The 12,352-nt window shown below is 61.8% G+C and overlaps 1 protein-coding gene across 1 annotated transcript; it reads right to left on the reverse strand.

Moving 5' to 3' along the window:
* Positions 1-7,716: 7,716 nt before the first annotated feature.
* On the reverse strand, positions 7,717-10,236 carry LOC135175042 (rheacalcin-1-like). The gene is made up of 5 exons (XM_064142870.1): positions 10,170-10,236; positions 8,941-9,053; positions 8,184-8,327; positions 7,886-7,991; positions 7,717-7,784 (listed from the first exon to the last, which is right to left on the reverse strand). The coding sequence occupies exons 1-5, from the start codon at positions 10,234-10,236 to the stop codon at positions 7,717-7,719; spliced, it is 498 nt and encodes a 165-aa protein (XP_063998940.1).
* Between the last annotated feature and the right edge of the window lie 2,116 nt (positions 10,237-12,352).

Here is a 12,352-nt window from a genome sequence, read left to right on the forward strand (position 1 = left end):
GTGCCCAGTTTCTTCACACCCCACCTCTGCCTACTGAGAACCTTCATCCTTCCTGTGCCCTTCCACTCTAAGCCCATCCCATGCGCTTGGCACCTTCACCCCTCCTGGGTACCTCCCAGCATCACCCATCCCATGTGCCCAGCACCCTCATCCCTCCTGGGCACCTTTCACCTTCACCCTCCTGTGTACCTGGCACCTTCACCCAGCCCACATGCCCATCTCCTTTACCTTCTTCAGCTCCACCTTCACCCTCCCACCTACCTGGTACCTTCTCCCTCCAAACTCACCCTGTTGGCACCTGTGCCCAGCAGCATGTGCCAACACAGCCCCCACCATGCCCTGTGCCAGCACCCCTCTGTCCCTTCCCTCTGCTGCCCACATCCTGGCTCCTTCCCCTGTGCTGGCATTGCTGGGCACTCCCTCCGTCACAAGGGCTTACTGGCACCTATGCCACTGGCATGGCTACACCTCGGCACTGATGCCACTGCTGTCATCTCCCTCCAGACCCCCCAGCTCTGCCATTGCCCCCTCAGCTCATCCTTGTGCCAGCTTCTTGCTCTGCTGTGCCCACACCCGTGGTGCTGGTCACTGACACCCAGGCACGAACCAAACCACTGCTTGTGTTCTGGCTCTTGGCTCACCCTGGCACTGGCACTTGTCCTATCTCTGTCACCATCATTTGTCCCCTGGCACTGGTTCTTGGCTCACCTTGGCACCAAGACTTGGCTTACTGTGACACCAGTGCATGGCTCATCCCTGTCACCATCATGTGTCCCCTGGCACTGGTTCCTGGCTTATCTGGCACCATTGCTTGGCTTATACCTGGCACCTCCACTTGGCACCATTGCTTGGCTCATCTGTGGCACCATCACTTGTCCTCTAGCACTGGCACTTAGCTTATCCCTGGCACCTTCACTTGGCACTCCAGGCTGATGTGGCTTCTCCATCTCCATGCCTGGCACATCCCAGGCTAGCAGCGAGCACCCATCCCCGCAGGCAGCCAGCTTACGTCATGGTGAGTGTGCTGCATGCCAGCCTTGCCACAGCACAGCCCCTTGAGGAGCCTGGCACATCCCTGGGCACCGCTTTCCCAACCCATGGAGCTCAGCTGAGTTTGCTCCAGAGCTACCCATCCATGTGCCTGCTGACAGCCTGTGGTGTGCCACCTGTGCCCTGGCTGGCTGGCTTTGGCACCGCTTGGCACACTTGCAAAGCCTTTGGCTGTCCCCAGTCTGGCTCCTCTGGCATTTGCTCCTGCTGCAGGGCCACAGCTGGCATGAGTGGGCATGGGTGGGCATAGTTGGCATGGGTGGCCCTTGCAGAGCAGCATCCACCGGGCATCTGTGTGCCATGGTTTGACCAAGTCCCTTCACCGCTGTTGACTTGTCCCTGGCTGTGTCACCCACTCTGCTTGGGACTGCCAGCCCCTGCCCGCCTCGCTCACTCTGCTCCATGCCCACCTCTGCTGCACCTGCCCCACCTCACCCGCAGGGAGAGGAGACCCTGGCAGCCCTTAGAGACCCCTGGGTCGCCCATGGAGACCCCTGGGTGGTCCTTGGAGACTCTGGTGGTCTTCAGAGACCCCTGGTCCTTGGAGACCCTTGGTGATCTTCAGAGATCCAAGTGACCTTTGGAGACTCAAGTGGCCCTTGGAGACCTTGGTGGCCCATGGAGACCCAGGTGGCACCATAGAGGCCCTGGTAGCCCATGGAAGCCTTGGTGGCCCCATAGAGGCTCTGGTAGCCCATGGAAGCCTTGGTGGCCCCATAGAGGCCCTGGTAGCCCATGGCGACCTTGATGGCCCATGAAGACCCAGGTGGCCCCCAACAGGGGGCCCTGGTAGTCCTCCAGGCCCAATGGCAGCAGGGAGTTGGCAGCGTGAGATGTGCTGGCCTGAGTGCAGGCTGCCCATTGGGTGGGCACCGGGCAAAGCCCGGGGGGTCTCTGCCCCTTCCGCAGCTGCTTCTGGGGCCACCAGGAGAAGACCCTGCCTGCACCCTCCTCTCGCCACCGAGAGGCCACCTCCTGCAGCCACCAACAGGCTGCAGGACCTTCACCCCGGGACCAGGAGAGCTGGAGCCTTCTCGCCATTTCTGAGGAGACCTTTTCTTCCTCCTCCCTTCTCTTCTTCCTTCTCTTCTTCCTTCTCTTCTCCCTTCTCTTCTCCCTTCTCTTCTCTCTTCTCCCTTCTCCCTTCTCCCTTCTCTTCTCCCTTCTCTTCTCCCTTCTCCCTTCTCTTCTTCCTTCTCTTCTTCCTTCTCTTCTTCCTCCTCCTCCTCCTCCTCCCCATGTCCCCCTCAATATCCTCTTGGAAATGGTGGGTGCACCCACCCCCCCAACACCCCTACCCTGGCACCCACCCCTTGCACCCCCCCAGCTCCCGTGCCAAGCAGCTGCAGCCGTACCTGTGTTGGCAAACACTGGGTGACCCCCACCTGACATTGGCACCGGGGCCAAGGCCACTGCTGCCAGCGGGGGAGGGCACCACGGCTCGTCCCGAGTCAGGCAACGCACACCCAGAGAAGGCCACTTCCAACCCCTGCTGCTGGGGCCACCAACCCTGTCCCCAAGGGCTGCAAGGGGCTGCCACACCTGCTCCTCACCTCCACACCTGCTCCTCACCCCAGACCTGCTCCTCATCCCAAACCATCTCACCCCAAACCTTCTCCCTCACCCCAAACCTTCTCCCTCACCCCAGACCTGCTCCTCACCCCAAACCATCTCACCCCAAACCATCTCCTTCACCCCAAACCTTCTCCCTCACCCCAAACCTTCTCCAAACCTTCTCCCTCACCCCAGACCTTCTCCTCATCCCAAACCATCTCACCCCAAACCTTCTCCCTCACCCCAGACCTTCTCCTCACCCCAGACCTCTCCTTCCCCAAAACCTTTTCCTCAAACCTTCTCCCCAAACCTGCTGCTCACCCCAAACCTTCTCCCTTGCCCCAGCCGCCACAGCCTCACCCTCCTCATCACCCACTGCCACTCAGTGCTGTGCCCTCCTTCTCCCTCCCATGCCCACCACCAGACATGGCAGAGCCAGGTGGCCTTGGGTTTGGGGACATCACTGTCCCCAGATGGCACCAAGGACACTGGTTGAAGGTGCCCCAGTTTGGGGTGCCATGGCTGGTTCCATGCCAAGTGCTGAAGCTCCTTCATCCAGCCCTTCTTCAGCCACCCAGCTTGTTTCACCCTCAACCACAAATCCCAACCTGTGCCCATCTGTGCCCACTAGTGCCACCTGTACCAGGGAGGCTATCCTTGGCACCCAACTGGGGCCAAGCCACTCACCTTGGCAATGTGGTGCCTGGTGGTGCCTTCATCAAGAACCTTGATGGCCGAAGGTCAAGGTCTTGTCCCATGGCCACATCTACCCACCCTCAGCACCCAACTGAGGCCAAAGCACTTGCTCTGGCAATGTGATGCCCAGTGGTGCCTTCACCAGGGTCAAGCTCTTGGTCCACTTGGCCACATCCAACCACCTCAGCACCCAACTGGGGCCAAGCCACTCACCCACCTTCACCAAGGTCTTTGATGGCCAAGGGTCAAGGGCTTGTCCCGTGGTCGTTCCCACCACCCTGGCAGAGCTGTCACCCCCCTCCCTGGCAGAGCCATGCCCACCCCATCGGCCACTCCCTTTCCTTTCCCAGCTGAGCCAGGAAAACCTGGACCCCCCCTCCCCACCTCTGCCTTTGGTGTAGATAAAAGAGCTTCCCACCTCCATCCTGCTCTGGCCACCGCTGCACCTCCAGCACCGGAGGGACCTTTCCCCGGTGCCAAAGCCATCTAGGAGAAGGCAGAGCGGTGGCAGGCGAGGAGGAGCCCCACACACACCCCCCACACACACACGAACTGTGGCACCAACCCTCCCACCACCTCCCCTTTGCCAGTGCCATCCTGGTGCCACCGGGACCGTTACTGTGATTCTTGTGGCTTCTCTTCTCCAGGACTTGAGGTCATCTCCTGTACAAAAAGGGACACTCGGCTCTGGTTGGGTTCCAAAACCAACTCAACTTGGGCTCTTTTGGGGGGGCTCTAAAGGGGTTTTGGGGGCTCCAAAGGGTTTTCTGGGGGCTCCAAAGTTTTTTTTTTGGGGGGGGGGAGGATTCAAGGAGGTTTATTTTGGGGGGGGGGGAGCTCCAAGGGGTTTTTCTGGGGGGTGCTCCAAGGGTTTCTGTGGGAGCTCCAAGGGGTTTCTTTTTGTGGGGCTCCAAGAGGTTATTCTGGGGCTCCAAGGAGCTGTTTTGGGGTCGCTTTGGGGTTGTTTTAGTTTCTTAGGACTCATTGGGGTCTCCCCTTTGCCCAGCCTGATGCCATCACCCCCCACCCCATGCCCCCCACCTCCCCAACCTTGGTCCTCCATCAACCCTCCCCCGGCCCTGTGACTTGGACTCTAGAAGAAGAACCAAACCCAAAGCGCTTGGTGGGCACCACTGTGGATTTTTCCTGGCCACAACCCTGCCTGAGTGGTGCCAACCGCTAGTTGTAGCCATGTGGTGCCAACCTGCAGCTGTAACCGCACGGTGCCGAGCTTCAGCCTCGTTGCCTGCCTCGGCGCCAACCTACAGCTGGAACCACAATGGCACCAAGCTGCAGCCTGTGCCTGTGTGGCACCAACTACAACCGTGGCCACGTGGTTGCCTGTATGGGGCCACAACCACAGCTGTTATGACCACACGGTGCCAGCTGCAGCCATGCCCGAGCAATGCCAGCCCGCTTAGCTGTGTCCAAAGCGGGCGCTCAACCGCTTAACCGTGCCGGGTGCCAAACCACGGCCACGCCCGCGCCGGCTGCCAACCGCTTCAACCGTGCTGGGTGCCAACCCACCGCTGCGCCCCGCGTGGGTGCCAACCCTTCTGCTTCCTCTCCCCCTCCTTCTCCCATGCATGTGCCACCTCCCAGCCACGCTCCCTCTCACCCGCTGCATGTGCATAAACCGGCTCCGCGTGCCCTCTCCCCCGCTCCCTTACCCCAGCCTCGCCCTCGCCCTGCCCTGCGCGTCAGTGGGCACGGGCCGCACCTGTGCCCGCTGCTGGGTTGGGTTGGGCTGGGTTGGGTCGGGCAGGATTTCTTCTTCTTCTTCTTCTTCTTTTTCTTTCCTTTTTGGGTTTAATTTGCCCTCCCTAGGGGTCGGTTTGGTTTTTCGCCCTTCTTTTTGTACGGAGCTGCGGAGGTTGCCCCCGCGGGGCTCCTGCCCTCGACGTTGTGATACATCCCACAGAGATCTATGTTTCTTATATTATTAATTAATTATTAATTATTAATTATTATTATTAATTATTATTATTATGTAATAAATTTCTAAGAAAGCGTTGCATGGTCCTCTCGTTTCACTCCCAGCTGCCAGCTGAACACACCCCAGGGGGGTACTGATACCACTCCCTCTGCCCCCCCCGGGGGGAAGCCTTTCATTGAGATTGAGTCAATGCCCGTGTTGGTATCTCGGTTGTAGGTAGCGTGGGCAGAGCGGGGAGGTGTAGGCAGCATGGGCACCGTGGGGTGTGTGGGCGGAATGGGACGGGTGGGCAGTGTAAGAGGTGTGAGAGGTGTGGGTACCATTGGCTCTGTGGGCAGGATAGGATGGGTGGGCAGTGTGAGAGGTGTGGGTAGCGTGGGTACCATTAGCTCTGTGGGCAGGATAGGATGGGTGGGCAGTGTGAGAGGTGTGGGTAACGTGGGTACCATTGGCTCTGTGGGTAGGACGGGTGGGAGGGTGTGGGTAGGGTGGGTACCACTGACTCTGCGGGCAGGATAGGATGAGTGAGCAGTGTGGGATGTGTGGGCAGAATAGGATGGATGGGCTGTGTGAGAGGTGTGGGTAGCGTGGGTACCATTGGCTCTGTGGGCAGGATAGGATGGGTGGGCAGTGTGAGAGGTGTGGGTAACGTGGGTACCATTGGCTCTGTGGGTAGGACGGGTGGGAGGGTGTGGGTAGGGTGGGTACCACTGACTCTGCGGGCAGGATAGGATGAGTGAGCAGTGTGGGATGTGTGGGCAGAATAGGATGGATGGGCTGTGTGAGAGGTGTGGGTAGCGTGGGTACCATTGGCTCTGTGGGCAGGACAGGATGGGTGGGCAGTGTGGGAGGTGTGGGCAGCATGGGCACCATGGGTTGTGTGGGTGGAATAGGAAGGGTGGGCAGTGTGAGAGGTGTGGGCATCATGGGCAGTATGGGTAGAGTGGAGAGGTGTAGTCAGCATGGGCCATGTGGGCACCATGGGAAGGGTGGGCAGTGTGGGAGGAATGGGCAAGTGTGAGGGGTGTGGAAAGCCATGGGCCTCATGGGCAGTGTGGGCAGAATGAAGGGTGTAGAAAGCTGTGGGCACCATGGGCAGACCCTCGTGATCCTCACAGTGCGGGGTGGAGAGCCTGCTGCAGGATGAATGTGGCACAGGCACCCCTGGCGTCCTCTACTCTGATCCTGGCACTGAGCTGGGCAGCTCCTGCCCTTCATACTGGCCTGAAACTGGCTAACTCCTGCCCTCTTCCCTGGTATGGAACTGGCCTCATCCTGGCATAGACCTGGTCATCTCTTGTCGCTCTTGCACGCAGGTGGGTACCTTTTGCCCTGGCACAGATCTAGGCATTCACTGAACTGGGCACCTCCTGCCTTGAGGACCTCCCCAGGTACACACCCATGGGTTTCCCCATCACCACATGCGTGCAAGTTGTGCCAGGGTGGGCAATGCCAGGGCCACAGCCACTGCAGAGGAAAATATGGAGCCAGCCAGGGGGGCTTCAAGGGCACTTTATTGGCAGGTAGGGGGCATTGGGAGGCACCGGAGTGTGGGCTCTGGGCAGCTGGGGTGCACTGGGTTGAACTGGGGTGCAATGGGGTGCTGGGGTTTGGAGGTCTGGAGGGCACTGGAACGTGAGGGTATGGGGCCTGGGGGGGGGGCAATGGGGGCCACTGGAGCGTGGGCTTTGGGGGGGGGGGCAATGGGGTGCACTGGGGTGTGGGGTTTGGGGTGTCTGGGGTGCACTGGTGCATGCTGGGGTGCACTGGGGTGTGAGATTTAGGGTGTCTGGGATGTGCTGGGATGTCCTGAGTTGTGGGGGTTGGGGTGTCTGGGTGCCCTGGGGTGTGGGGGTTGGGGTGTCTGGGTGCACTGGGGTGAGGTGTGGTAACTGGGGTGTGGGGTTCGGGGTGCCTGGGGTGCACTGGGGTGGGGTGCACTGGAGTGCACTGGGGTTTGGGGTGCACTGAGGTGAGATGCAGTGGGGATGCACTGGGGTTTGGGGTGCCTGGGGTGCCTGGGGTGCACTGGGGTGGGGTGCACTGGAGTGCACTGGGGTTCAGGGTGTTTGGGGTGCCTGGGGTGCACTGGGGTGGGGTGCACTGGAGTGCACTGGGGTTTGGGGTGTTTGGGGTGCCTGGGGTGCACTGGGGTGGGGTGCACTGGAGTGCACTGGGGTTCGGGGTGTTTGGGGTGCCTGGGGTGCACTGGGGTGGGGTGCACTGGAGTGCACTGGGGTTTGGGGTGTTTGGGGTGCCTGGGGTGCACTGGGGTGGGGTGCACTGGAGTGCACTGGGGTTTGGGGTGTTTGGGGTGCCTGGGGTGCACTGGGGTGGGGTGCACTGGAGTGCACTGGGGTTTGGGGTGCACTGAGGTGAGATGCAGTGGGGACGCACTGGTGTTTGGGGTGCACTGGGGTGCACTGGGCTCTGGGCTGAAGGGGGTGCAGTGGCATGCATTGGGGGACACTGTGCCCCCCTTAAGCCGCGCACTTGCAGACGAAAGGCTTCCGCTCCCCGCAGGCGTCATCGTCCCAGGCCAGGAACCCTGCGGGGAGGAAGAGGAGGGAGCGCTGGGGGTGAGGGCTCTGGAGGACTCCCCCCAACCCCCACCCATCCCTCACCACCCCTAGTCCGTCCCCCCCTCACCCGCTGAGTCCTCCAGAGCCACGCAAGGACCCCCCGGGGGGGTATCGTCGCCGTCCCAGGCTGAGTAGCGCTGGGGGAGTCCATCCGCCCACAGCCACGCGGGACCCTGCGGGGAGAGGGGCAGTGAGGGGGGCACCCTGGGGGGGGGCACCCCAGAGGGCACCGGCACCCGCTCAGCGCAGGGGCTGGGGGTAGAATGTGACCCCAGCTGAGGGTCTGGGTGCAGGACCAGGGTGCCAGCCGGGGGGGGGGGGGGGGTGGTACGGTGGGCACGCTGGTGGGCACGGGGAGCCCTCACCCGGCGGTGCAACCCGATCCAGACGTCGCCTTCTTCTTCCTCCTGCCTCTGGCGCTGGGCGATGAAGGCTGCCAGTGCTCGGTGCTCGTCGCGGTTGGGCAGCGAGGCCAGGTGGCACCCGCCGCGGGTGGCTCGGCACCAGGCCTGGCATGGGGGGCACATGGTGGGGAGACAGTGGGAGATGGGGGACGCCCCCTCAGCGTCCCCTGAGCCTCAGCACCCAGCGACCCTGGCACCCAGCACCCTGCCCTCCTTTCACCCACCTTACCCACCCGCCGGGCATCATCCTGCATCCCCCAGCACCCTAAAACCCTGCACCCAGCACCCTCTGCCCCACACTCTTTGCCCACCTCTGCCTACCCCCTGGGAATCTTCCTTCACCCTCCAGCACCCTAAAACTCTGCACCCAGCCCCCTCTGCCCCACACTCTTTGCCCACCTTACCCACCCCCTGGACCTAATCCTCAACCCCCAGCACCCTAAAACCCTGCGCCAAGCACCCTCTGCCTCAGGTTCTTTGCCCATCCCGTGGGCATCATCCTGCATCCCCCAGCACCCTAAAACCCAACACCCTCTGCCTCAAGCTCTTTGCCCACCCCCTGGGAATCATCCTGCACCCCCCCAGCACCCTAAAACCCTGCACCCAGAACCCTCTGCCCCAAGCTCTTTGCCCACCTCTACCCACCCTCTGGGCACCATCCTGCACCCTCAGCACCCAATAACTACCTGGCACCCAGCACCCAACACCCAGCACCCACCTCTGCCTTCCTCCAGGCCAGCTCCTGTCCGAAGTAGCCGTAGCAGTGCCCCCTGAGTGCCAGCCAGCCCGGGGGGCATTTAACTGCCACCGGCACCCCTGGGTGGGGGGCGACTGGGGAGAGGGCGAGCGGTCACTAGCACCTGCCCCGAGACCCTCCCTGCAGCCAGGGAGCTGCTCCGAGGGGGGGGCTCAAAGCACCCCTGCCTGCTCTGGGGTGCAGGGGTCTCAGATGCAAGGGGCTGGGTTCAAGGGTGCAGGATGAAAGGGGCTGGGTGCAGCGGTGCTGGGTTCAAGGGTGCAGGATGAAAGGGGCTGGGTGCAGGGGTGCTGGGTTCAAGGGTACAGGATGAAAGGGGCTGGGTGCAGGGGTGCTGGGTTCAAGGGTGCAGGATGAAAGGGGCTGGGTGCAGGGGTGCTGGGTTCAAGGGTACAGGATGAAAGGGGCTGGGTGCAGGGGTGCTGGGTTCAAGGGTGCAGGATGAAAGGGGCTGGGTGCAGGGGTGCTGGGTTCAAGGGTGCAGGATGAAGTGCTGGGTGCAGGGATGCTGGGTTCAAGGGTGCAGGATGAAGGGTGCTGAGTGCAGGGGTGCTGGGTGCAGGGGTACAGGATGAAAGGGGCTGGGGGCAGGGGTGCTGGGTTCAAGGGTGCAGGATGAAGGGTGCTGGGTGCAGGGGTGCTGGGTGCAGAGGTACAGGATGAAAGGGGCTGGGGGCAGGGGTGCTGGGTTCAAGGGTGCAGGATGAAAGGGGCTGGGTGCAGGGGGGCTGGGTGCAGGGGTACAGGATGAAAGGGGCTGGGTGCAGGGGTGCTGGGTTCAAGGGTACAGGATGAAAGGGGCTGGGTGCAGGGGGGCTGGGTTCAAGGGTACAGGATGAAAGGGGCTGGGTGCAGGATGAAAAGGGCTGGGTTCAAGGGTGCAGGATGAAGGGTGCTGGGTTCAAGGGCACAGGATGAAGGGTGCTGTGTTCAGGGGGCAGGGATGCAGGATGAAGGGTGCAGAGTGCTGGGTGCAAGGGGCAGGGATACAGGATGAAGGGTGCTGGTGCAGGGGTGTAGGATGAAGGGTGCAGAGTGCTGGGTGCAAGGGGCAGGGATACAGGATGAAGGGTGCTGGTGCAGGGGTGTAGGATGAAGGGTGCAGGGTGCTGGGTGCAAGGGGCAGGGATACAGGATGAAGAGTGCTGGTGCAGGGTGCAGGGTGCAGAGCATGGGCACTGGGCACTCACCAGGCAGTGGGGGGTGTAGAAGCAGGCAGCTCAGCACCACAAACCCCAGCACAGCAACGGGGCCCATCCTGTCCAGGTCTGCAGCACAGCTGGGTGAGGGTCACTCCCTGGGCACCCACCCCCATGCCCAGAGCACCCACCACCTGCTTGGGCACCCACTGCCTGCCATAGCTGGTGGGCACCTATTGCACCCATCACCTACCCCCATCACCTGTCACCAACCTGGGCACCCATGGTCCATGGTCCATTGCCTACCCTTATACCCATCCACTGCTTTCCTGGGCACCCAGTGCCCACCCCAGCACCCAGGACCTGCCATGGCACCCATTACTTACCTTAGCCCCCACTGCCTGCTACAGTACCCACTACCTGCCCTGGTACTCACTGCCCTATTGCTCACCTGGGCACACATTGCATCCCCAGCACCCACCACACATTGCCTGCCTGGGCACCCACTGCCAGTCCCTGCATCTACTCCCTGATCTGGCACCCATCACCTACCCTGGCACCCATCATTCCATTACCCAGCTGGCCACCCACAGCCTGTCCCAGCACCATGCTCTGGCACCCACCATCTCCCTGGGCACCCACTACTTCCTTTGGCACCCTCTGTCCCTGTACCCACCACCTTCTGCAGTACCTATCACCATGAGCACCCTTTACCACACCACCTGCCCTGGCACTCACTTGCCCCAGCACCCACTGCCTGCCCCAGGGGCGTCCAGCATCTCTCTGGGCACCCTTCACTTCATTACCCACCCCCTGCCCTGGCACCCACCTGGCAGCTCTGGCAGTGAGGTGAAGCTGGTAGCAGCTGGTTGGGATGTTGGCACCCCCACACCTTTATAGGCTGGGATGTGGGCACCAGCAAGGTGGCACCCACTGCTGGAGCACCCAATGTGCTGGCACCTGATCAAAGGGAGATGTGCCCGCCCCATGGCTTCAGCTGAGTAGGCACAGATCCACTGTGGAACCCCCAGAGTGGGCACAGACCCACGGTGGACCCCCAAGAAGGACAAAGAACCATGGTAAGACCTCCCCAGGGTGGGCACGGATCCATGGTGAGGCCCCTGGAGTGGGCACAAACCCATGGTGTGCCCCTCAGCATGGGCACAGATGCATGGTGGGACTCCTAGAGAAGACACAGACTCATGTTAAGCCCCCCCAAGTGGGCACAGAGCCATGGTGGGACACTCAGGGTGGGCATAAACACAGGGTAGGTGCACCAGAGTGGGCATCAGGAGAGACCCCAGGGTACCAGGAGGGTGCCAGCATGGACACAGGGGGGACATTGAGTGCCAGGAGTGACTCAGAGTAGGACAAGTGGGTGCCAGGAGGAACCCAGAGGGGACAGGCAGTGCCAAGAGGGACACTAGAGGGACATGGGGTGCCAGGGAGATGCCAGGAGGAACAAAGGAGGACAGTAGGTGCCAGGAGGGACCCAGGGGGTGCTTAGCTGGAGCACTCATGTCAGTAGGAGGTGTGGTGCCAGGGCTGGGCATGATGCCAGGCTGTGATCAGATAAGGAGATGGGATCTTTCCATGGCTCCAGCACTGCCACGGATGGTGGCACCAGGCACCTCCTAGCACCTCCTGATGCCCCTAGACCCACCACAGTCCCTGCCTGGCACTGTCACACCTCTGCCACTGGCATCCCCCTGACACTGCCACCTCTTGCCGCTGGCATCTCCCTGCCGCTGCCACCCCTTAATACTGGCACACTCCTGCCACTAGTACCTCTTTTCCACCAGCATCTCCCTGCCACAGGGCATCCCCCCAACGCTGGCATCCCCTGGCACTAGCACTCCAGTACAGGGGCTGGGTACAGGATGTGCCCCCACTATGGGGTTTCTGACTGCCCCCACTCCCACTACCCACCTCTGCGGTAGGCTTGGCTGGGTGCACTGAAGGCATGCCATGTGGTGCCAAGCTTGGATGCTGGCAGGGGCACAGCGTCCTGCTGAGCCAGACACAGCCAAGGGGCATAGCACAGCACTCTCTGTGCCACCCTGCCCCAGTGCACACCACCTGGCACTGCCAACGGCACCCACGTCAGCGTCGGGCACGGCTCAGCAGGCACAGCTCAGAGACGGGCACAGGCACAGCTCACCTGGCATGGCTCAGCCACGGGCACAGCTTAGTGGTGGGCACCCATGAATACAGTTCAGCGAGGGGCACAACTC

Source organism: Pogoniulus pusillus, chromosome 4, assembly GCF_015220805.1.
Source record: "Pogoniulus pusillus isolate bPogPus1 chromosome 4, bPogPus1.pri, whole genome shotgun sequence".
NCBI classification, from domain to species: Eukaryota; Metazoa; Chordata; class Aves; order Piciformes; family Lybiidae; genus Pogoniulus; species Pogoniulus pusillus.

Excerpts from the sequence above, each read along its gene's own strand:
- LOC135175042 (XM_064142870.1), bottom strand. The coding sequence starts at position 10,236 with ATGGGCCCCGTTGCTGTGCTGGGGTTTGTGGTGCTGAGCTGCCTGCTT. Across the intron at positions 9,054-10,169 it reads TCTACACCCCCCACTGCCTG|TCGCCCCCCACCCAGGGGTG; the intron begins GTGAGTGCCCAG and ends CCCTCTCCCCAG. Across the intron at positions 7,785-7,885 it reads GGCTCTGGAGGACTCAGCGG|GGTTCCTGGCCTGGGACGAT; the intron begins GTGAGGGGGGGA and ends TCCTCCCCGCAG.